Source organism: Spinacia oleracea, chromosome 2 (genome assembly GCF_020520425.1).
Source record: "Spinacia oleracea cultivar Varoflay chromosome 2, BTI_SOV_V1, whole genome shotgun sequence".
Taxonomy (NCBI): Eukaryota; Viridiplantae; Streptophyta; class Magnoliopsida; order Caryophyllales; family Amaranthaceae; genus Spinacia; species Spinacia oleracea.
This window is the reverse complement of record NC_079488.1, coordinates 78,901,680-78,928,074: the sequence shown is the minus strand read 5'-3', so window position 1 is coordinate 78,928,074 and position 26,395 is coordinate 78,901,680. Positions and strand designations below refer to the sequence as shown.

Sequence of the window (26,395 nt, the reverse complement as noted above, 5' to 3'; positions counted from 1 at the left end):
AGTTGTTGTTTGATCCATAGCATTTGGGAACAGCATGAAGCAGCAGCTACATATTCAGCTTCTGTTGTGGATAATGCCACTGTGTTTTGTTTCTTTGAAGCCCAGGAGACTGCACATGCTCCTAGGAATTGAACCATTCCTGATGTGCTCTTTCTGTTTACTAGGTCACCTGCATAGTCAGCATCTGTATATCCTTTGAGATCAAAGTGATCATAGTTAGGGTACCATAGGCACAAATCGTCTGTTCCTTTTAGATATCTTAGAATTCTTTTGACAGTTGTGAGGTGAGATTCTTTTGGATTAGATTGGAAGCGGGCACAGACACCTACACTGAATGCGATGTCTGGTCTGCTTGCTGTAAGATAAAGTAGGGAGCCTATCATACCTCTGTACCTTGTTTGGTCTACGCTTTTACCTTCTTGATCCTCATCCAGTCTCGTGGTTGTTCCCATTGGAGTGTGGTTGCTCTTAGCAGACTCCATTCCATATTTCTTGATGAGGTCTTTTATGTATTTCTATTGATGTATCATGATCCCTTGTTCCGTTTGCTTGATTTGGAGACCTAGGAAGAAGTTGAGTTCTCCCATCATGCTCATTTGAAATTCTTGCTGCATTAGGTCAGAGAATTCCTTGCAAAGATCTTCGTTAGTTGCTCCAAATATAATATCATCAACATAGATTTGAACACTTAATATGTCTGTATTTCTCGACTTAAGGAACAGAGTTCTATCAACCTTACCTCGATTGAACTTATTGTCTAGTAAAAAGTGTGAGAGACGTTCATACCAGGCTCTTGGTGCTTGTTTCAGTCCATACAGTGCCTTATCTAGTTTGTAGACATGTGCGGGATATTCTAGATCCTCAAAGCCTGGAGGTTGTTCCACATAGACTTCTTCCTTGAGAATACCGTTTAGGAAGGCACATTTTACATCCATTTGATAGAGTTTGAATCCCATATATGATGCAAATGCTATTAGTATGCGTATTGCTTCCATTCTGGCAACTGGAGCAAATGTTTCTTCAAAGTCTATTCCTTCTTGTTGGTTGTATCCCTTGACAACTAATCTGGCCTTGTTCCTGGTAATCGTAGCATGTTCATCTTGTTTATTTCGAAATACCCACTTGAGACCTATTACTCGATTGTTCAATGGTATAGGCTCAAGATGCCATACTTTATTTCTTTCGAATTCATTAAGCTCCTCCTGCATGGCAATGATCCAATCAGAATCAGTTAGTGCTTCTTTGTAATTTTTAGGTTCAATCATGGATAAATAAGCATAGAAAGCACAAAAGTTTTTGAGTTGGGATCTGGTCGTAGTTCCACGTCCAAGATCACTGATTATTTGGTCAAGGGGATGTGAGCTTTGATGTTTCCAAGGTCTGGGTTGGAAAGGTGTAGTTGTTTCCACAATAGACTGTTCAACTTGCTCATTTGTTTCTGCATGATCTTCGGCCTGTACTGGTTCCTCTTCAACTATGTTATCTTCAGATGTTTCTACGACTTGAGTTTGTTCTTCTGATTGGGAACTTTTCCTTATCTCTTCGTCTTTTGTTTCTCTAGTGAGTCCTAGTTCGAAGTTTCCATCAGAAGTTGTACCTGCAACATAGTTTTGGGAGTCAGTTTCATCAAATATAATATGTATGCTTTCTTCCATGCACATGGTCCTTTTGTTGAATACTCTATAAGCTTTACTGTTTGAGGCATATCCTAGGAATATTGCTTCATCACTTCGTGCATCAAATTTTCCCAGTTGATCCTTTCCATTGTTGTGAACGAAACACTTGCAATCAAAGATTCTAAGATGAGTTATAGAGGGTTTTCTTCCTTTGTACAGTTCATATGTAGTTTTGTTTTTGATTTCTCTAATTAGCACTCGATTGAGCACATAGCATGCTGTATTTAGAGCTTCGGCCCAGAAACTTTTTGGAAGTCCACTAGCAATCAACATAGTCCTTGTCATGTCTTCAAGAGTTCGGTTCTTTCTTTCTACAACACCGTTTTGTTGAGGTGTTCTGGGAGCAGAGAAGTTGTGATCTATTCCTGAACCTTTACATAGATCATCAAATCTTTTATTTTGAAATTCTGTACCATGATCTGATCTGATGTGGACCAGTTTATGACTGCTTTGTCGTTGAACCTTCGTGGCGAAAGCCAAGAATTCTTCAAACGTCTCTTCCTTGTTGGATAAGAAGATCACCCATGTGTATCTTGAGAAATCGTCTGCAATTACGAGTACGTACTTCTTTCCACTTCTACTCTGAGTCCTCATTGGTCCACACAGATCCATGTGGATCAGCTCCAGTGGTCTTGTTGTACTGATTACCCCCTTTGATTTAAAGGACGTTCTTACTTGCTTTCCTTTGATACAGGCATCACAGACTGATTGTTTTGCAAACTTTGTATTTGGAAGACCTGTGACTAAATTTTTCAATTTTAATTTGTTCATTAGATAAAAGCTAGCATGACCAAATCTTTTGTGCCATAACAAAGGATCATCTTCAATAACACTGAGACAGGTTAGATTGGAGTGAGGAACCGAGTTGAGGTTAACCACATATGTGTTCCCTTTCCTCTGTCCCTCTAAGATCATTGTCTCTGTGTTACTATTGATGATTAGACATTTATTTGAGAAGAATTTTGCATAATTACCTTTGTCACAGAATTGAGAAATGCTTAATAAACTATGACCTAGTCCCTCAACTAAAAACACATTATCGATGGAGTGAGACTTTGACTTACCGACCTTACCAATGCCAATGATGTTACCTTTCTTATTATCGCCAAAAGTCACAGTTCCACCTTCGTAGGTCGTGAGTGAGAGAAATCTATTTCTGTCTCCCGTCATGTGCTTGGAACAACCACTGTCTAGGTACCATGTGTTGTTCCCCCTCACTTCGACCTGCATGAAGTTTTTAGTTAGAGTTTTTAGGAACCCAGCATAGCTTGGGTTCCTTACTTGGAATCAAATCACTTTTCTTTACCCATTTAGTTTTGGTGAATTCGATGTTCTTTTCCAAGTACCTTTGGTTTTTAGGGCAAGATACTCTATAATGACCGATTTGACCACAGAAGGTGCATACTATGTCACTGTATAAATCTACTCTGGTTTTTCTAGGATGATGCTTTTTGTGGTTAAAACCTAAACCTTCTGTGCGTTTGGTTCTAGCTTCTTCTATCCATTTTGGTGTTACCTCTATTCTGTGTCTGGTCCTTTTAGCCAATTCACTTTCTAGATGGGTCTTTTCTTGGTGAATTTTTACTAGTTCTAACTGAGCTTTTTCTAGTTCTGCTTTATAGAGGTTCTTGGTTTTGGCTATTTCTAGGTCAATCAGATCTTGTTTTAGCCGGGATTTTTCATTGCGTAAGGCTTCACACATTTCTTTTATATGAAGGTTCTGATCGAAGAGTTTAAAGAAACGATTGTCAATATCTAAGTTTGAGTTTCTGGTCCATTCTAACTCCTCTGTGAGTTTATTGACACTGTCTTGGTGTTTTCTGTCTGAGTCTAGTTTTTCTTTTAGGAGATCCTCATAGTCACTAGTGAGACAAGAAAGTAAGTCAAACAATTCTACTTTAGACATGGATTCAAGCCTACTTTTAATATGAACAAGACTTGCCTGGAATTTGTCAGATTCTGAGTCTGATTCGTCTTCTTCATGTTCAGCTACAAGACACAGGTGAGCAATTTCTTCGTTGGGCTGTTCCTGTTCTTCATCAGAAGAAGTATCTCCCCATGCATCAATCATGGCTTTTCTTACCTCGGTTTTGGAAAAGGAGTTTCTGTTGTCTTTGAATCTGTGTTTTGCTGTTTCCTTTCCTTTTCCTCGTTCTTGATCCCATAGAGGACATTCCCTAATGCGATGTTCCAAGTTTCCACACTTATGGCATCCAGTGTCGGTTTTAGAGAACTTTTGATTTGGTTTACTTCTGTGTTCCACATCTTTGTAGTTCCTAAACATTCTTCTGAACCTCCTAGCAAACAGAGCTGTCTCTTCATCTTCTTCAGAGTTTTCATCATTTTTGGTTTATAGAGCAAGAGCTCTATTTTTGGTATTCTCTGAAGGTCGTGCGTTCAATTGCAGTTCATGAGTTAGGAGAGATCCAGCCAGTTGTTCCAGGTTAAATTTGGTGAAGTCTTTAGTTTCCTGGAGGGCTGTGACTTTAGCCATCCAGGGATCTTGTGGTAGACTTCTTAGGACCTTCCTGACTTGTTCCTCAGGAGTTATGATTTTGCCAAGAGAATTTAGTTCATTGATAATGTTTGTGAAACGAGTGATCATGTCTTGAATCGTTTCAGATGTCTTCATGGTGAACAGCTCGTATTGGTGCATTAAGAGATCAATCTTCGATCTCTTAACTTCGTTTGTTCCTTCATGAGTAACCTGAAGCAGATCCCAAATCTGCTTCGCGTTCTTGCAGCCCATTACTCTGTTGTGTTCATTTGGACCTAGTCCACAATGAAGGATTTTGACAGCCATGGCATTGAGTTCAAACTTTTCATAGTCGGCTTTGTCAAATTCAGCAACAGGTTTGGGAACAGTTTCCCCAGAGGTATTCAGCTTAGTGACTTGGAAGTCTCCTACTTCAATCACTCTCCATACTTGATAGTTTTCAGCCTTAATGAAAATCTTCATCCTGTTTCTCCAGTAGGAATAGTATTTGCCACTAAACATTGGAGGTCGTTGTGTTGAGTATCCCTATTCTAGTTTCTCCGTAGTGTTCATAGCTTCAGAATCGTTTTTCCCGTCAGCGTTACCTGCAGTTTAAAGGGTTCTGGATCTGATACCAATTGTTAGTTTTACAGAGTTCCTCAAGAGGGGGGGTGGATTGATATTTTACGTATTTATAAAAATTAAACTACTAGGAACAGAAATAGTAAAATATGCAAGCAAGATTTAGCGTGGAAAACTCTCTAGGCCCAATAGAGAGGAAAAAACCACGGCCCCTTTGGGGACTTAAACACTTTCACTAATTAGGCAAAACAACTCAGTTTCTTTACAGACTTAATCTACTCGGGCCACAATCTGCCAATCGCCTCTGATTGCAGATGACTAGGAACAACCCTCTTTGTTCCTTCCCTTATGGAAACAGTCCCTCAACTGTTCCTACTCACTGATCTCTCGTGAGATCTTCTCTCTTGCTCAAGTAAGCCTGACTCAGACTTATCATACAATAACTCAACACTTTAATCAAACGTATAAGAATTAATTATCTACTAACAGACGATATAAGACCAAGTAACAAATACTGCTCTATATGGGAACAGGAACAGACTTCTTTAAAGATTAAGGCTTTAAGGGTGATCCCTGAAAGCTTCCGGTTGATGTAAATAAGTCTGATAAAAAGTTTCGCAAAGAACATAGGTTGTATTTATAAGAATCTAAGTGTTTACCCTAGATTCAAATCCAACACAGTTTAGGACTCTTTTTAATAGATAGATTTTCGCAAATCCTACTTCAAACGCGTTTAGGTAAAATCAATCTTTTCGTATTTGAGAGTTATATGTTAACTCAAATTCAAGAGTATAACTTCAAACAGTTTTGTAAAATCAGTTTAAAAACTTTGACGTTTATCTTTTTTGTAAAATTAAAACTGATTTATTTTGTTTCACGATATAACTAGGACTCTTCAAAATACTCTGTTCCCATACTAAGCTTGCACTAAATTACGCTGGTCTTATACCTTTCGACACTTATAGAATTTGCTTGTTTTGATCCTTGATTTAATCTTGCCACGTACTTTGAACTTGATTACTTCATAGCTCCCTAGCTTGCTTCGGTTTTGCATTTGTTCTTCTTAGATATTAACCTGTTCCTGACATTCTCCAAAACAAACTATTAGTAGAAGGTAAGCTTGTCATCATCAAAACCAGGAATCAACAAAATGCTTTCACAAATAAGGGCTCAATGATTCAGTAGCATTGGCTGAAATAATTGAGGTCGGATTTCCAGTCATTATGTTAATAAGTAGTGGTTTGGGGTATGTTATTAATACAAACTTGTTAATCTTTTTGTGTAACAAGGTATATGAAATTTTAAATTTAATAAAGCTTGATTAAAACATATATTCTCTACGTTTTTGTTTGTAAAAGACAAATATAGAATATCATATGACTCAATTGAATAAGTCTTTAATCCAATGTGCACATCTGAGGTCATGGTTCGAATTTTGTTTATTTTGAATTAATTTTTTTAGTATAAAAACTCATACTTTTTTGCGAATTTTAAAGTGCTGCCACTAATACATAACGCATGTAATAACTTCGAAAGGAGAAAAGGAACAACAAATTATAAAAGAATGAAATAAATTTCCCAACGCCCAACGGATTGTCATACGATACGGCTCATGCATTCCCGGCCCCTTAATCATGTCTACTTGCCACAAAGGCCCTACTCTTTTTAATTAAGTACTACGTAGTAGAATAAACTATTTGGATCGTTTGGGAGCCTTCTTAAGGTTCACACTAGCTTGATAAAATTGATCATTTAATGACATACTCCATACGTTGGTTAAATCTATCTATTAAAACAATTCTTCACATATATAGAGTACGGAGTAACCAATATAAATTTGTGGAGTTGGTGGGAAACTCATCTTGTGACTTGGAGGTCACAAGGTCGAGCTCCATCAGCTCCAAAAATGTTTGCGAGTGACTCAAGTTAAGACCTGCATAGCTGGGCTGGTAAACCTGTGTTAGGTGCTGGTTTTATTTAATGTTTTTATCACTCTTTTAACATATATAGGATGATCTCTAAAACAAGGAAGACCTATTTAGTCAAGTATGATTTTTTTTTTAAGAAATTGGTTTTAGTTCAACCACAACAAAAGATAAAATAGAACTTCACTATGTACATACAGGGCCCGGCCCTGGGGGTTGAATTGAGGGGCGGCCGCCCAGGGCCCCCGAGGACAAAGGGCCCCAAAATATACAACTGTGTTATCCCTTAAATGGATTATAAACACAAATATTAATCATAGAATGCTAGTGGCTAGTTGGTTGAATCCTATTAAATGTCTCCCAAACAACAGGGGTACGAAACCCAATAGCTGAAATTTTGTTAACATTTTTTGGACGGTTGATTTTCTCTGTTTATTTTGATATTAATTGCAAATTTTATAAAACATTGTGTCATTAAGAAATACGTAGTACGTGCAAATTTTTCAACATTGTGTCATTAAGAAATACGTAAAATATGGCATTGTATATTCATATTTGTTGTTAAATATGGTTCAAATATTTAAAGGAGAAATAAATATACTCGAAATGCCATATGTAATATGTACATACGGTGGATATTTTAAGACCTCGCACCATATATAAGGGCCTCCTTGAGACCCCCTTATCATGATTCACCCTGGGCCCTGTGTACATACGAAGTAATTGTTTAGTCATAAAGTATAGACCGAATAGCTTATAATGAAACATGATTATATGTTTTGGATATTCCCTCTCAAATACTTTACCAACTAAAGCTATCGAATACTTTGTTTTCATGCACAATATGTACCATGCGAAACATATTGATAACATAACAATGGGCGAATGTGGCAAATAACATAACAATGAGATTAACAACTAAATATTGTATTTGAACAACTTTTACAAACTACTACTTCGAAAGCATGAAATTATTTCGAAATTTATAAGAAAAATCGACATTATGGCCATACATTGTACGTAGTATATCAAATCCTGTTGGTTGGTTGGTTGGGGGGGGGGGGGGGGGGGGGGGGTTGTATTACTCCGTAAAGCCTATCATTGGATTCTAAATAGTAATAGTGGATTCAATGTCATTGTCCATTGTATTATGATACTTCCATGGCTTAATTATTTGTATTTAAATTCAATATAACCGAATTACAAAGAAATGAATGTCATGAAGCAAAACAGAAAAAGGAGGGGAATCCCAAGCACTAACATAGTAACATAGGATGTTCCTAACTTTTGAAATAAATACACATTATTGAAACATAATTGACTTTTCAGGGTCAAATGCTTTTTTTGGTTGTCCTATGATTTAATTATCTGATTGGATGAACAATAGTTATAAAGTAAATGGTAATAAATCTCCATAATGAGAAAAATATTAATTAGATAAGATATGTTAAACTCCTAAATCTTCAATAATTGGTACAGAATTAATTAATTAAGTTTTAAGAAGCACAGGTTACCCTTTAAATACCCTCTAAGTTGGTCTATCTTTTTAACAACAACATAAAATAGCTTTTGTTCTAGTCAATTTTTCTTCCAATTAATCCTTCATCATATCATTCATGGCAGCAAAGAAGGAATCAAGAGGTCGTCAGAAGATAAAAATGGCTAGGATTAAAAACCCAAGTCATAGACAAGTTACGTTCTCAAAACGGCGTCTAGGTTTGTTTAAGAAAGCTAGTGAAATATGCCCTCTTTGTGGTATAGAAGCCATTATAATTGTTTTCTCTCCTGGCCAAAAAATATTTTCTTTTGGATACCCTGATGTCGAATCTATAGTGAATCGTTACCTTAGTCGTAGCACAATAAGTCCTGGAGATGAAGGTGTGGGTGGTGAACAAAGTTGTAGTATGCGTGAACAACTTGAAGGGGAAGCCTAACCAATGGTGGTGGGAGGCGCCTATAGATAACCTTGGCTTGCATGAACTGCAAGTTTTGAGTGCTTCAATGGAGGATCTTAAGAAAAATATAGCTAATCAAGCTATGTTTCTGGAGAAAACAAACGCGTCTTCATCAGGTTTAAGCATGGATAATAATAGTGGTGTTTCTGATCATCAACATTTCGACCTTAAATCTATTGAGGCCAAAATTGAAGGCTTTGCTCGTCCTGATCACCAATTTGCCAACTTCCATTCACAAAACATGTTCTAATCTTGCATTAGTTTCGTAATTTGACTAGCATCTCACTAGTTACCAACGTTTTGTGTGTGTGTGTTTTTTCCTTTTTTCTTGAATGGTATTGTTTTTCGGTGTTTTTTCCGGTGTTGTTCTTAGTTCTTCCTCTGTTGAAATCATTTCAATTTAGGAAAACAATTTACATGCAATAAAACTTTCTTCATGCAATTAAAGTAACAAGATTCTTCTATTTGGTCTAAATTTATCATTTACTGACACCAACTCGCATTAATTACCACTGATATCATATTTGCTATGATTATTTCACTTGATTTCACCAAAGAAGTAGCGGTCATAAGAAAAAATGGTACTGCAGTAAAACAATTATCGATCAAACTATTTAACATTTGTAATTGATGTTGCCAATGAAGAAGATGAACACCAAATATAGATAACGGTAATGTTAATAGATAACACTCATTGGTCATCAGAAATATACAACAAAAGTTACGTACAACAGATCTACAGCAAAACAAAATAAAACAAAAAAGACTCCTAAAAATCTAATTCTTAGGAATGTTTTTGGCGCAAGAGGTTTCCTGGTTTGCCGGGAACATCGCCTTTGATCATGACGACACGAAGATCTGTGTCGATCTTCATGATCTTGAGCTTTCTGATCTTGGTCTTTGTTAGTAGAAAAAATGCAATTTGCAGCAACCCATTTACAACCCACGTGATAACCAATCGCTGCGAAAAGCCAATGGTCAACGCGGGTCAACCGTTTAATGATTTTTTAACAACCTATGGTGGGCTCCCAACGCTGCAAAATAGTGTAAAAAAAAAATTAAAACTTAAATCGCAGCGCGTGTGGTTAGTGGAGGTTGCGAATGAATTCTCCGTCTCGCCCATTTTCATACTCCCTCAAACCCTAGCATACCTTCTCCCTCTCCCTCTCCCGGCCTCTCTGTCTCTGTCTCTGTCTCTGTCTCTCTTTCTTTTCATCAGATTTAACATCGCCAAGGTTGGAATTCCGCCGTTTTCACCGGTGTTCGAAGGTGTTTCGGCGTTATCATCAGATTTTGAGCAAATTCCCAGTGCCGATTTACGCCTCACCAAGAATTCCAGAAATTAGGTCACAGATTGGTATTTTTTCACCTGATTTTGGAGATATTTCAGAGCTTCATTACCTGGTATTTTTGGAGGAAGCTTCAATTTAATTTTATTATTTTCCTTTGAGTTTGGGGAAGCGAAGCCATGGGAGAGTCGTTGAACTACCTCGTATCGGAGCTCTAATTCACTACCAATTACCTCGAATTTAATTGTAAGTTTCTCAACTTCTTGTAGATTCGTTCCATTAATTGATTTTCAGTTTTCCGCTGTTAATTTTGTGCTTATTGCGCTAATCGTCGTCGTCAAATGTTACATTAGGGTTTTGCTTTTGAGTGTAGACTTTGATTGATTTGGGCGTTTATTTTATTTATTTTTTGTATTTTTTTGCATTTAGCTTGTTAATGTTCCGATTTGTCAGCTTAGGTTTTTCTTGTGAGTTTGAATATTGATTCATTTGTGCGTTTAATTTGTTTTTAATTTCGTTCATTTAGCTTGTTATGTCGTGTTTCGCCGTTTCGTCAGCTTAGGGTTTTGTTTGTTGAGTGTGAATTTTGATTGATTAGTGCATTTAATTTCTTTGGGTCTGCTGCAATTTTAGTTCCGGTTGTGATTGTTTGCAGGTGTTTTTTAATCTGACCTTGTAAACCTCTGCCTAAAGCCTAAAACCCATCAAGTTCCTCCGCTACAGAATTGCTCCGTCGATGGGGAAAGGCGAGATGGAGCGGCTGACCTTTGAATTGAACCATGATTCTTCAGTTTGTTGCTTCACCTACGGCAAGGTAATCTCTCTTTTCGAATTGTTCATTTCCGTCCAGGGTCTTGTCTGCATTGTTTTGGGGGTATTTCTAAATCCCTAATTTCTTCAACTTTTTGATTAATGGTATTTTTGTTTTTTTTTGTTTTTTTAATGCTATTTCTGTCGGTTTTGGGGTCAAACTGGTTAAGGCTATTTGGAATTCACTCGATGTTTATTTGTTTGATTTTCATATATTTGAATAAATCCCGTGCAATTGGGTTGATTCATTCTCAAAGTTTTAGTTCTTTGAGCTCTAGTTTTTGTATGGTTGATTTTATTTTTTTGTAATAAGCTATTCTCCTAAAAGTAATTCATCAGACCACCATTTTTTACCAGTTTAATAATTGAGGTGCTTAATAGAAAGCAGTCAAGGGATTGTGTAATTGGAGAATTCATTGACAATGACTGTTTGTGCGGAATTTTCAAAGGTTTTGGGTTGTGTTTATGTAACTAGATGTCTATTTGCTCTTAGGACTATTGTGTTAGTCTCATGGTCTGAAAATTAGGTGTTTACCACATCAGATTTGTTTGTCTGCAACTTTGCTTAGATGATCTGTTCAGTGCTCATCCCGTGATTCTATCGTAATAGCTTTGGATCTTTTTCCGCTTGTTTGTTCTGTAAACTTCAATGCTATGCGGTGTAATCTATTATGGTAAAATATCATCATTCAGACCTCTCATATTATCACTCATTTGGACTGATTCATATCACTTTCTGAACTGAAGAAATAGCCTTGATGGTGCTTAATCTTCCTGCGATCTTTGAACTGTTATAATCTTTGCTAGAGTTTTAATATTTTTTGACCTAATCCTCACTATGGTTGATATGATAATAGAAACAAGGTCGTGCTGGTAGAGTGCAGCCTGGAGTTTGTTATAGGCTATATCCAAAACTAGTTTATGATGCAATGCCTCAGTATCAGTTACCAGAAATTCTTCGGCCACCTTTGCAAGAACTTTGTTTAAACATAAAGAGTTTGCAACTTGGAACTGTTGGGTCATTCTTAGCAAAAGCACTTCAGCCTCCAGATTCTCTCTCTGTCCAAAATGCTATTGAACTTCTGGTTTCGATTGAACTGATGGGAAATTAAATCACATACCAAATGTTCATACGATAGTTGTGCTGTTAAAGAGCTACCCTTTGGGTACTATCAACTTTTAACGAATCATAAGATCCAGAATAACTCTAAAATATAGTTTTAGAGTTACTAAAATAAGTTAAAGGTAAATGAAATCGTTTCTTCCTTCGCTAAAGCATCTATTACCTAGTTGCTTTCTGTTCTGTTATGCATTTGGCAACCACTCTTATATAATACGAAAGTTGTAGCTACATTGCTTTATATAATACGAAAGTTGTAGTTACATTGCTGTATTTGTTCCCTTTTTACACCGAGTATATTTCAGAGCTCTGAGATGATCTGTTTGATTTTGTTATTTTCTTTGATATTATGACAGTATGGAAAAGAGTACGAGTACGAGGCCCCACCCAGTCAAGCTTTTACATGCAATGCCACAATCAAAAGATGAAGAGGTTGTTGTTATATCTCAGGTATTGTATTACTTGTCAGCCACGACTCCAAAAAACACTTGATGTCTCGACTGTCTTACGTGTACTAAGTTCAAATTTGGCTACTTTTCTTCTTACAGACAAAGCGTTCGGTCCTGCGTCTTTTACTGAGAATGTATAAAGATGGGGAAGAAACATCTACTGATGACCAGCATCTCAAACACTTGATTAGCATATGTGAGGGTAAGGGAACTAACAGCAGGCCCTGTGAGAACCTTACTTCGTATTTTTAATCTTACCCTAAAGAATATGTTGTATTTTTTGCTCAGCTCAAAGACAAGTGGGCGAAACTGCACTAAATGATAATAGTTCACGATCTGACCAAATTATTAGGCTGATTAGTTTCAAAAATACATAATTGGCGCTGACAGCCACATGCTTTTAAGGGAATTTTCTTACTAATTGCATGGCTAACAATGCAGACAATACAAAGTACACTGCGTGAAAGTTCAGGCAGCTGCATCCAATCGTACGTTGCAAGCCTGGTAAATACTCTACAAAGATTTTGTTTAATGGTTTTTTACAACAACTTTCACTGTGAAGTCAGTACATCAGCACCCAATGACTTTTTTTCCTTTTGCAGAATTTTGTCGACCTTGCTGGAAGTGAGAGGGCTTCACAAACACACGCTGATGGGGCTAGAGACAACTGTGATTCGAAAGCTTAGGTAAAGGGGTGTCAAATATTTGATCTGAAAACATGATAATTTTTGGGTGTCAAATATTTGATCTATTGTTGGGCATTCATATTGGCATTGGTTTCCACGCAGTGTCGGTGGAAAGCGTACTGGTCATATACCTTACAAAGACTCAAAACTTACGAGAATTTTACAACACTCTCTTGGTGGAAATGCTCGTACTGCTATCATTTGTACGTTGAGTCCAACAATGAGTCATGCCTAGCAGACACGGATTACATATAATGAAGTGGGTTTGAAAACTTTCAATACTACATTTAAATATTTATAGTTTATGTAATCATTTTCCCTTGTGGTATGTTTTAATTGGCAACCAATTAACAAGTTTAAATTGTCAATGTGCGCAGATATATTTTGGAGGGGAAGGAACTGGAAACATGAAGAAAATCCGAAATAAGAAGGGGAAGGCAGTTGCTGTTGTAGTAATAATGGCCGGCAGTTTTTTTTGTCCTTTTGATGGTCTGGTCACAGCATGTTAATGTTGATGTTTATATTTAAACTCCGGCTCCCATTTTTTACAATTATGTTAGGTTGAATGTTTGTGCTAAAAACATTATGGAGGCTCGTACCTACTACCAATGTATCATTACTGCAGTAATTTATTTATTTTGTAAAATAAATGTACTATTTGCAGCGCACACACTCAGGTGAATGCTGCGAATAGTGTCGAAAATTTGCTTTGATAATCTCTTTTTGCAGCGCGGGTATACTGCCGAAAGCTGTGAATAATACTCTATTTACAGCGTGCATGAGACTCCACGTGCTGCAATTAATGCCTTTTTGCAGCGTTTTTGTTCGCTGCAAAGAAAAGCCCATTATTTGCAGCCCTCACAATTGCAGCGCTCAAAAACGCTGCAAAAAGCCCTAGATATGCGCGCTGCAAATGATGTTTTTTCTACTAGTCTCCCATCCTTCCAGGCATTTTCTTGCCTTTGTAGACATGCCCGGGTGTTGTTTCAGCTCGAATGGATCCCAAAGCCATGTGACTCTTGGATCAGTGAGTCATCAGACCCCTCTTGAAGTTGTGCCGTTTGATTCCACCATAACAAATTCAGATATACACTAATATTCTATCTTTGTATCTTCATTATCCAGCATGATTCTACAGGGCAGCATGGCAAGTTGATGAACACATACACCAACAAAATACAGCTATACCACAGGCAGAGAAAGAACAATATATTACCCACAATACAAAAACAAGAACAAACAGTAACCACATTTACGAAGGAGTCGTTTGGAAAGTTATTCACTAGTTATTTGTGTTGAGTCATATTTAGGAGTGAGAACAAAGCAGGCTGTTGAAGTGTATGCAGATCCATGACAACAATTAGGTGTAGTGGTGAGTGTTGAAACTGCTTGTATATTGTATGCTGTCACTTGAGAACACACAGAACTAAACAAGCTGCTCGTCAAATGCAGAAACTTGTTTAGTGGTTTTTTTTTTTTTTTTGGTGTTAGCACCCGGTTCACCCTTAGGGTTAATCAAGATTTGGGGCGAGTTCTGGGTGAATAGGTTCCATTCCCCTCCCAATTGTTGTTGCGGGGGTGACAGGCTAAAGTCGTATTACCTAATCAAAAATAACCTAAGGTCCACTAGCTAGGTAGCAAGGGAAGTCAGGATCGAATCCACAGGGAAACAATGTTCTTTCTACTATTAATCAACTAAACTAGACTATTGGGAAACAAGAATTGGTTGGCTTGTATGCTAAGACTACGAACGATAATTAAACAATTAAGAATTCAGGAATTTAAAGGATCTAGGGCATAGGTTCACCAACAAATAACAATCCAGGACGATAAACAATCACATTAATCAACAAAGCAGTTAATTAGATTAGCATGCTCTCTCGAATCGATACTAATCATAGACTTAGAATTAACGGGCTCTCGCTACGTATTAACTCTAATTTCACCTATTGACACAAGCCTAAACATCAAATTGCATCTCTAGAATCTTAACTTGATATTGCCAAACTACCACAATTAAACCTGCGCAAATCTAATTGTATAGTAATAATAACCAATCAATAGGAATTAATTACAATGCCAACAATCACAATTATTCAATGTCCCTTCATGTTATTCATGGATTCCCAAACCCTAGAAATTAGACTACTCAAGCATATTAACAATAAACAAAGCAATTGGCATGATTGAAAACATAATTAAAGCTTAAACAAAGAATTGAAATAAAGAATAATACCTAATTGAAGAACAATGGCAAATGAAAGCTTGAATTTTTAATTGAAAATAAACTAAGTGTTTAGAACAAAATTAGAGAGAAAAAACTAAGCTTAGAGAAATAAAACTAAGTGTTTAATACTTGAATATGAGATAATAAGGTGTTTCACTAAATTAACAAAGGCTATATTTATAGTTTAGCCTAAAAACATAAGGAAAAACCGGAAAAGAATAAAGAAGGACGTGCGCACAGCGCCTTGGGTTGTCGTCGCCCGGTCGGGCAGCTCTCCGCCCGTCGGGCGACCAGCTCGTAACCCGCCCGTCGGGCGCAGGTCTGCCCGCCGGGCGAAGGGAGACTTCTGGAAATCTTCTCCGCGCGCCCGGTCGGGCGGCTTTCGTCCGTCGGGCGAAAGGCGATTACTGCTGCTGCTGCTTCTGATGGGCGCCCGGTGGGCACCGGGCGAGATCCCGCCCGTCGGGCGCCTTCTGCGCCTGTCCCTCTGTTTGCTCGCCCGATGGGCGAGAGGCAATCAACCGAGCGGAGGGCTAAGTGATCCGCCCTTCGTCCACAACACCGAGTCTAACTTCCGGGGCTCAATCATGAATCATCTAAGGCTCCCGTAAGTCGACAAAAGTCGTCCTGAACTCCCTCGGGATCACGTAGTGGCCTAAATCATCAAGAAACGGGACTAAAAAGACCAATTTCTCACCAAGTATTCCTGAAACTCAAGGCACACTCAAATACACAGATTAGTACTAAAAACGGCTCCTAAGAGCTTATTTGACGCATAAAAGTACTAAGGGACGGGGGTGAAAACACTATATAAAACGCACATATCAAACTCCCCCAAGCTAGATCTTTGCTTGTCCCTAAGCAAAGAAATCATCGATGAACACAAAACCAACTTCACCCCCAACATATTTCAAAATGAACACATAATCCAAGGTAAAATCTAACAAGTATGCATCAATGTCAACCAATCAAGTCCATTCAATTGCTAATCCTCCTTAACAATCGTCACGCAAAGCGAACCACAAATGCACAATGTAATTCAAGACTAGTGCTCACACACTCGTCACTCATTTATGTGGCGGATAAAAGATGTACCCGTTCGCTCTCCTCCCAACATATAAGTGAACAATGCCCTCCCAAACTTACACACTCGTGTGTCTAGAAAAACATACACTCAACCTAGTAGTCGACTCGGAATGTGTCATGTCATAACTTGCGTTGATAAACAACTACTTTCACATTAATACAACTCTATGCACAAAGGTCGGAAGGTCTTTCAAGCTTGTAATGATAGGCTTAGGTAAGGGTGCGGTAAGTTTGGGTAAAATGTGAGCTTAAAGCCTTGGCTTTGGGGAGCATAAATCCTAAAAACAACCGCGATCAATCAACACAATGACCATAATCTCCCACTCAACACATGAATAAAAACAACAAACAACCACACTATACTTTCTTGCCTTGATTTCACAATTGTAACCAATCACTCATGAAGATAAGAAATTGTAATACCGGAGTGACAAAAGCTTGATTCAACTTGAGAATAACGATTTTTTTTTTCTTCCCTTTTTTTTTTTCTTGCTCAATCTCATTTTTTTTTTCTTTTGGAACCTTCACACAATTTTTTTTATTCTCCTCATCTCATTCATTTTTCATTTCATTTTTTCAACAACAATCATGATAAGAAGAACTTCCCTTTTCAATACTCAATATGCTCAAAATGTATCACACTACAACTCCCTCACCTCACTACTATTAGCTCCCCCAAGCTAGGCTTGGGACTAGTAACCAATGGGGAATTTACGGGCTTGTAATGTGGTTAGTCACCGAATAAATGGCACAAGCACAACATGGGTAGAAAAAGAGGGAACAAATGTATCTAATTTCATCTGAAGGCTACCTAAATAGAAAAATGCCTTCGTCCTTCACAATGTGCATGTATATGAGTCATAAAACATTACTAATAGTTGCAAACCAATACTCAAAATCGACGACACACCAGGAAGCTAACACACATCCTAACCAAGTCAACTAGTCAAGCACCAAGTCCACAAGCAGTTAGTCGGAGTTGACTCATGTTTAGGCATCAAAGCAATCGAATATCAAATCATGGCTAACACATCTACATTGCCCATCATCAAATACCAAGAATTAAAACAATTTCCGCTCAAGGGGCACAGGGAAGCATGATATTGTATTCATCGGAACGTATTTTTGTATTATTTTTTTAATTTTTTTTTCAAAGCAATAAACTAATCTAGAAAGCATTAAACACACCAAAGAAACACACCAAAATAAAGGAATACGAAAAGAAAAGAAAAAACATACCTAATATATACAGGTAATAGAAGGCATGATCGCCTTTGGTAGCACGGACAGACTTGGCTTAGAATAGTCTGTAAGCCGTGGGGTAGGTGGCGGTATCAGATTTTCGTCACCCATCTCTATCTCTGAAACTGAATCTGTATCTGAAGGAAAAAGATCGCCAATATTATGATCAGAATCAGAGTAATTCCCACACTGTGCAATGAAAGTTCTTCGTCTACGAAAGGTTCTTTCAGGCTCAGGATCGAATGGAGTAAGATTACTAGTACCTACGGTCCTGGGCATAGACAAAGACTAACAAAACAATGTGAGATTTAGTCTCAAGGAACGTGAGTTCCTTGAGTAGTAACAAACAATAATCTAGGATAAGCAATCAACAACAGATAATAAAACCGTTTCCCCGGCAACGGCGCCAAATTTTGACAGGCTAAAGTCGTATTACCTAATCAAAAATAACCTAAGGTCCACTAGCTAGGTAGCAAGGGAAGTCAGGATCGAATCCACAGGGAAACAGTGTTCTTTCTACTATTAATCAACTAAATTAGACTATTGGGAAACAAGAATTGGTTGGTTTGTATGCTAAGACTACGAACGATAATTAAACAATTAAGAATTCAGGAATTTAAAGGATCTAGGGCATAGGTTCACCAACAAATAACAATCCAGGACGATAAACAATCACATTAATCAACAAAGCAGTTAATTAGATTAGCATGTTCTCTCGAATCGATACTAATCATAGACTTAGAATTAACGGGCTCTCGCTACGTATTAACTATAATTCCACCTATTGATAAAAGCCTAAACATCAAATTGCATCTCTCGAATCTTAGCTTGATATTGCCAAACTACCACAATTAAACCTGCGCAAATCTAATTGTATAGTAATAATAACCAATCAATAGGAATTAATTACAATGCCAACAATCACAATTATTCAATGTCCCTTCATGTTATTCATGGATTCCCAAACCCTAGAAATTAGACTACTCAAGCATATTAACAATAAACAAAGCAATTGACATGATTGAAAACATAATTAAAGCTTAAACAAAGAATTGAAATACAGAATAATACCTAATTGAAGAACAATGGCAAATGAAAGCTTGAATTTTTAATTGAAAATAAACTAAGTGTTTAGAACAAAATTAGAGAGAAAAAACTAAGCTTAGAGAAATAAAACTAAGTGTTTAATTCTTGAATATGAGATAATAAGGTGTTTCACTAAATTAACAAAGGCTATATTTATAGTTTAGCCTAAAAACATAAGGAAAAACCGGAAAAGAATAAAGAAGGACGCGCGCACAGCGCCTTGGGTTGTCGTCGCCCGGTCGGGCAGCTCTCCGCCCGTCGGGCGACCAGCTCGTAACCCGCCCGTCGGGCGCAGGTCTGCCCGCCGGGCGAAGGGAGACTTCTGGAAATCTTCTCCGCGCGCCCGGTCGGGCGGCTTTCGCCCGTCGGGCGAAAGGCGATTACTGCTGCTGCTGCTTCTGATGGGCGCCCGGTGGGCACCGGGCGAGATCCCGCCCGTCGGGCGCCTTCTGCGCCTGTCCCTCTGTTTGCTCGCCCGATGGGCGAGAGGCAATCAACCGAGCGGAGGGCTAAGTGATCCGCCCTTCGTCCACAACACCGAGTCTAACTTCCGGGGCTCAATCATGAATCATCTAAGGCTCCCGTAAGTCGACAAAAGTCGTCCTGAACTCCCTCGGGATCACGTAGTGGCCTAAATCATCAAGAAACGGGACTAAAAAGACCAATTTCTCACCAAGTATTCCTGAAACTCAAGGCACACTCAAATACACAGATTAGTACTAAAAACGGCTCCTAAGAGCTTATTTGACGCATAAAAGTACTAAGGGACGGGGGTGAAAACACTATATAAAACGCACATATCAGGGGGATCGAACACGGGTCCTCCCTACCAAGTTCAGCCCCAATCACCACTGAACCAACAGACAATTGGTTGTTTAGTGGTTTCTTCAGTGTTGACAACTTGTCATGTTGCTGTTCCTCCAACATCTACTGGCAGTAACTTTTGGTTTCGTTTTACCTTAGTTTTATTAATGTTTGTGCTGTCTAGTGTCTGCATGTTGATGAGTTGATATGATAATGCTATATTTTGTCAAATGTAAACAGCATATACCAGGTGGCAGGTAGGTTATTCAGGTCCATCAGGGAAGACTATGAAGCTATCTTGTTCTGGGGTTAGGAAGATGGTGTTCTACTGGCTGATATGTCCGCTGACTGTCTCAATCATCTTTTAACTCCACTTTGGGTTTAAGCACAACTATTAAAGGTGCATCTTAACCACAAACAAGAACCCTAAGAATCAATTCCTCATAAGAATCTGGCTACGTTGTTAGTTTGGAAGCTTGTTTTTTGGACTGAAAGAGACTTCTAAATTGACCATAAATTTCAGACAAGATACTTCACATCAATTAAACATATGAACAATTAATTGGAAAGCATACACAGCAATAAAAAAGGTAATCAAGAGTGAGAAAGATACCTTGGAACCCCTTTCCAATGGTTGTACCAGAGACATCCACCATGTCACCTTCCTTGAAGAGTTCCTCAAACAAAAGCTTTTGACTGGGAGTAAAGACGAAACTCCTGAAGATGACGCATGGGAATCCACCAGCCTTGTTCAAGTGCCCACTCGGGCATGGTGAGCTTGCGATCTCTAAGTCTCTCATAACCCACTTGAACTGCATTATACCCGTCCGTGGACTCTGTCTTTACTTGTGTAAAGATATTTCCCTCCTTGAACCCTATCACAGTCACGGGAACTACAGTACCGTCTTCCTCAAAAAAAACTCATCATCCCCAACATAGTACCCATCACACCAATCCCAGCATCAACACTCATCATCTTTATCTCCAAACCCCTTATTGCTCTTCTTAGTTGTGTAGACCTAGGGCTCACAGATTTTAGATTAATAATCTGATTCGGGGAGCAAACAAATGATGAAGACAGACGCAAGGACTGAACCTTAGGAGTACCATTCACCCAACTTGACAAAGATACAGCTTTCGGAGAGCTCAGGCTCCGTTTACTGCTCGAATAAGTGCAGCTACTGCTTTTTATCGAGAATGTAGGCGAAATTGCTGCCATGATGGCACTGTAAACAGAGAAAAGCAGCAATATGTAAATTTCGACACCAGAATTTTTCCCAAACACCAAACCAAATATGCAGAGCAACAATTTGATATGGGAACTATTCAAACCAATCAATAATTACCCGACATTTGAAACTTCAAAATCAACCATAATAATCATGACCTAATATTTAAAAAAATTCAAGAAAGATAAATAGAATCCCCGATTAATTAAGTGAACTGTGTTCAATTTCAGCTATAACCCAAAAAAATGGGACAAATTTTAACTAAACACTACAAAAATCACAACCCTAAAAAGAGAGTAGAGGGAATTTCGACAGACCCAGATAACAATCCAAAATTTTGAACAAGAAATTATTAAACAAAGCATAAAATCAAATCAAAAGATAAGAATGTGAACAAGAAAAATGAAAAAAGAAGATAAATTGCAATAAATTAAACCCCAATGACTCACATAACTGTTCAATTAAGGAAAAAGATAAAAGTTTTGGAGCTTACAAATGTAATACTTGAACTAAAACCCCAAAATTGGGAAAGGGGGAAGGAAATTCGAAGAAAAATTCAGGAAAACTAGAGAAGGAAAGGATCCATACCTTTCTAGTTTCTACTCTAACGCCCTATTTGGTTCATTATTAGTAAAGGAAAGGAAGACGAAAGAAAGGAAGGGAAAAGAAAGGAAAAGAAGGGAAGAGAAAGAGATTTTATTTTCCTATTTTTGGTTTAAGGAAAGATGGGAAGGGAAGAGAAATGAAATATATCGGACACGGTTACAATCGAGTCAATAACTGATTTGGTCATCTCAAAATATTCAAGTGTAAAATATTTACTCCATAGGCCGAGTCATAACAGGTTATGTGGTAAAAATCGGGTTAAAGTCATTGTCGGTTCTTGTTCGAATCGGGTTTAGATCAGTGTTTGGTCGGGTCAGTTCGATTAATAGTCATCTTCCGGTCGGGTGTCGGGTTCGGGTCATACAACATCGTGTTAAAATCGATTGTCGGGTTTTTCGGTGAGGGTACGGGTCGGGTTACGGGTTACCTGATTTACTGAAATTCCGGTCATGATCGGTTATGGGTTCGGTCGGGTTTTCAGGTCGGGTCAGTTTTTGACAGCTCTACGAAGTACTTGTATTGGGCTCTTTTCACCTTATTGGAACATAACATTCGATTTTGCGAGTCGCCCCGAATCACAAAGAACAATAATGTGGACGAGAAATATACTCCGTATATCTTTACGACCTAGTTTTATTTTTATTTTTTATAAATAAGAAAAAATATTAGTAATCCCTTTGAGCGAGGGGAACTCCTAATTTTTTAGGGGAGAAATAAACAGACATTTTATTAAATCAAGTCAAGTTCCACCAAAGTTTGTAAGCTTTAAAGGAACGAGTTTATACAAATACGTTCGGAATTGACATCGATTTTCCATCGAACAACAGAATGAGCCACCTGTGTTACATTCTCTTCTAAATGGACACACATAAATAAATTGAAATCAATACTCTAATTTTATGAATGTCATTAAAAAATCAGAAAAATAGTAGTTGCTCCCTCTTGTCTCTCTTGGATAGCTCTGACGATGTTAATTGCATCACCTTCTAGAATGACATTATCATAGGCAATCCTTCTCGCAATCTCCAGCCCGTATTTAGCAGCACCTGTCTCGGCTAAAAAGGGAGGCCAACTAGCTACAATCTTCTTCACAGCCGCAGCCGCAGCCGCAAGGAGAAGCAATCTCGTCTCATCTCTAATGACAACCCCGAAGCTCGCACTATTTCCATCTGATACGTGCATATACGTTCACTTTAATCCTGTTGTGGGGAGGTAAAACCCAAGACGAAGCTGAAGGAAAATGAAAAGACCTTGTTGTCATACTCACCTTACCATTGTATCTTCCATACTCCTAATTTTGTGCATAATCGTTCCTTGTGCATCACCACAAACCAGGCAAACACTACTACCACAAACATGACGCTTATTGAGAGTGTCCTTCACTCAAAGGCTTCTTTACATGCTTGCCATATAAAATGGCTCAACTTCGGTGGACCTCTCAAGTTACAAACCAACATAATTAATCATCATTTACAATCAAAACTAACTGTTGACTATTACAAGGCTGAATATACAATTTTACATAGAACATGTAACTAAATGTGCTACATTAGCTATCCAATTTGCTGCTCACTTTGATTCTCTAAAGACGTATTGAACATGAACCGTAGAGAATTGACAAAGTAGAAACTATGAAATAAAAATAAACTAGTTGTGAAGCTCCGTCGTTGGCCGGGGTGTACGATAATATTTTATACATTGGAAACATGAGAAAATATAACCAAACTCTTTGAGTCTATATTATTTCTTCCTCAAAATAAATCATTGCTAAACTAATCTACTTCATACAATCTTAATTTTATATGGATAATGTAAGATGTACAGAGTAACATTCTTAGGTGAAAATCTCTTTAATTACTCTACAAATTCAATAACAAATACTATTATTTTTTAATAACTCTTCTTAAAAATCTAATGAAACTCAAAAAGAAAACAACTCAAAAGTCCCAAATCCTAACACTTATAAAGCTTTGAACTTTGATTACTATTCATGTAACAGTGTATTACTGAAATACCCCCCAATTCCTTCTTTGTTTTTTTTTGTCTTTTCCTTAACAATAGTGCATTTACCATTTCCCCAGGCCCTTCCCTCTTATTACACTTCATAGTAGTTGTTTTACCCTTCCCTTTTATTACACTTAATAATTTATTTGTTTTATTGGTCTTTTCCTTAAACATGTGTCCGATATAATTTTATATGGATAATGTAAGATGTACTCCGTACAGAGTAACATTCTCAGGTGAAAATCTCTTTAATTACTCTACAAATTCAATAGCAAATACTATTATTTAATTAATGAGATTTTCACCTAAGAATGTTACTCTGTACATCTTACATTATCCATATAAAGTTAAGATTGTATGAAGTAGATTAGTTTAGCAATGATTTATTTTGAGGAAGAAATAATACAGACTCAAAGAGTTTGGTTATATTTTCTCATGTTTCCAATGTATAAAATATTATCGTACACCTCGGTCAACGACGGAGCTTCACATACACTTTACATATCAAAATGTTAATTTCACAAGAAAGTTTATATATAAGTAATACTGCAATCCTTTACATTAATAATATTTTTGTACATTGTTGCAAAAAAATTAATAATAATTTTGTTATAATATATATGATACTACTCCGTACAATATATATAAACCTTATAAGATATAACCATTACAAAGTCTATGGCTTATGGAGTTAGAAATTCCAAAATCATCTCTTCCCAATCACCCCAAATATGATATATTGACCAAATATGATACATTATAATATCCATCCACTTTAATTATTCGACCAAAAATTCATTCAAAAATTTCATACCCACCCCTTTGACTCATTCAAAAAATTTATCTTATTCATCAACTTTTAAATCGAACTTAATATAAATTTTAAATGCAAATTTAAAAATTCTCTAAGCTATATATATGTATATGATCATCTTTTGCCCTTGTTATGACTTTTTCATATTATAAGCTTTTGATTTTTATTACACTTTTTGAAAAAATTATTAGAAAAAATAGAAATTCATTTTTTATCATTCTAATCCATCACTTAAGAATCTATGCCCACTTAATACTAAAACCATATTATAAAATCTTGTTATTTTGTATTTTTTACCATAATATTACACCATTCAATATACGAAGTACCTTATAAGAATAATTCTCTCTCAAAAAAAAGTACCTTATAAGAATAATATAGTTGTATATCTAGAAAGTGCATAGTAACAAACAAAATTATGCACGGTATAGTAAACAAATTTTCATGGTACTATATTTCTTAATTATTAATAATATTGTATTAATAATAGTACTCCATAGTAAACAAATTTAACAAACTTAAATTTGTATTACAAATTAGTAAACTTTGGTCTACCAATTATGGAAAACATTTCCATTACATTTTCTTACTCATTTTGAATTATTCTCATTTAAATTTTCATTTGTTTTCTAGAGTTTTAATATATTCATTTTCAGATTTTATATGAGTCAATAAAATATATGTCTACTTTTTAATTAAAAACTTATATTATAGATTATATTACATTACGTAATATTTTAATTATGGAAATAAATGTTGTGATATTACATTAGTAATGACTAATGAGTCAAAGATTGTGCATGTATACTACTTCGTATAATTTCATTTTGTTTAATTAAGATTTTGAAATTATTCTTTATACTTATAATAGAGATAATTTTAAATATATATATATATATATATATATATATATATATATATATATATATATATATATATATATATTATTTTATATTAAAAGAGAGGCGAATCAATGAGTGACATTTGTCATCACCATATTGATTTCCTCTCTTTTAGTATATTATATATATAGATAGATATATAGATTAATGATCAACTTTAATTGTTAAGTAGAGGTGAGAAAAGAGAGAAAAGTAATTTGCAGATGATTTTCTATGGACAAATGGCGGGTTGTTTGAAGATATAAATACCACGTGGCTTTGATAAATAAAAAGATACTCCAAAATATAGAAGTTAAAAGCTGCTTTATAATTGGTGTTTTAAATTGGTTTTAATAATATTAAAAACAAAACTAAAATTGGTTATCCGTTTTTTATAAACTAAAAACTAAAATCAATACCGAACTAAAGGAGTGGCTAGAATATCCTTAATCACATAATCAGACACTGATGATTACATTCGCTGGTCAGGAACCACTAATGGTGTTTTCTCAATTAAATCAGCTTATAATTTATTGCTTAATGAAAATTTTGAAAATATCATCACTTCTACCCCTATTCCCTGGAAATGTTTATGGAAAATTGCTACACTTTTTAAATATAGAATGTTAATAAGGAACTGTGCTCATGAAATACTACCTGTAGCAAAAGCTTTATCTACTTTTCTTCCTTCCATTTCTCCACTTTGCTCTAGATGTGGTCAAATGGAGGAAACTCATTTGCACTTATTTAGAGATTGTTGGGAAACTAGTATTTTGTGGAATTATGTATTTGCAAGGTTAAAGTTTATTAGGGATGTAAATATGCATCTCTTCTTTAGTTTGGAGTGGAGTGATTGGATTAAGTATAATCTTTCCTTGAGTATGGATTGGAAAACAGTATTTTCCATTATGGTCTGGCATATTTGGAAATCAAGGAACAGAGCTGTTTTCAAGCTCCAAATGATTAAGCCTTTCTCAGTTTACAATTCCTTTTTTGTGGAGTATAGCATTACTAATAAGGTCCTGCAGGGTAAGGGAGCAACCAACTTTTTGCAGAGAAGTCCAACCTGGAAACCACCTCCCCAAGGCTATCTCAAGCTAAATGTTGATGGCAGTTGGAAAGCGAAGAATGTAGCAGGTGGGGGTGGCGTTTTCAGGAGTGATACAGGCAACTGGTATATTGGGTTTACCAGCAAATACAATGATGTTACTCCATTGGCAGCTGAACTTTATGCAATAAGAGAAGGTCTGCAAATGGCCGTTGATTATGATGTTAAGCTTTTGGAGGTGGAGACTGATGCTGAGATCTTAGTTAAGTTATTGGGCTCTATGGATGATCAATATCACCACGAATTGGCACCAGTTCTAAAGGATGTGGCTTGTCTCATGACAAGGTTCCTTTCTTTGGAGGTTCATCACATTCCGCGTATGCATAACAAGCTGGCCCAT

At 36.7% G+C, this 26,395-nt stretch overlaps 2 protein-coding genes and 1 long non-coding RNA gene across 4 annotated transcripts; 2 read left to right on the top strand and 1 right to left on the bottom strand.

Annotated features, from left to right (window-relative positions):
• The first annotated feature begins 8,275 nt into the window (after positions 1-8,275).
• On the top strand, positions 8,276-8,864 carry LOC130467563 (agamous-like MADS-box protein AGL61). The gene is made up of 2 exons (XM_056836105.1): positions 8,276-8,537; positions 8,647-8,864. Exons 1-2 carry the CDS (start codon positions 8,276-8,278, stop codon positions 8,862-8,864), a joined length of 480 nt encoding a protein of 159 aa, XP_056692083.1.
• A 754-nt stretch (positions 8,865-9,618) lies between these two features.
• LOC110777092 (uncharacterized) lies at positions 9,619-13,684 on the top strand. Of its 2 annotated transcripts, XR_008928065.1 has the most exons (9): positions 9,619-10,149; positions 10,559-10,717; positions 11,571-11,958; positions 12,190-12,283; positions 12,382-12,484; positions 12,724-12,786; positions 12,885-12,968; positions 13,071-13,227; positions 13,346-13,684. It is a non-coding gene; the product is annotated as an uncharacterized lncRNA (long non-coding RNA). The 2 variants fall into 2 exon arrangements; XR_002530320.2 differs by lacking the exon at positions 11,571-11,958 and having other exon boundaries at positions 9,697-10,149.
• Positions 13,685-15,219: 1,535 nt separating this feature from the next.
• Positions 15,220-20,475, bottom strand: LOC110777091 (uncharacterized). The gene is made up of 2 exons (XM_056837104.1): positions 20,027-20,475; positions 15,220-17,660 (listed from the first exon to the last, which is right to left on the bottom strand). Exons 1-2 carry the CDS (start codon positions 20,229-20,231, stop codon positions 17,521-17,523), a joined length of 345 nt encoding a protein of 114 aa, XP_056693082.1. The 5' UTR covers positions 20,232-20,475; the 3' UTR covers positions 15,220-17,520.
• Positions 20,476-26,395: the final 5,920 nt, after the last annotated feature.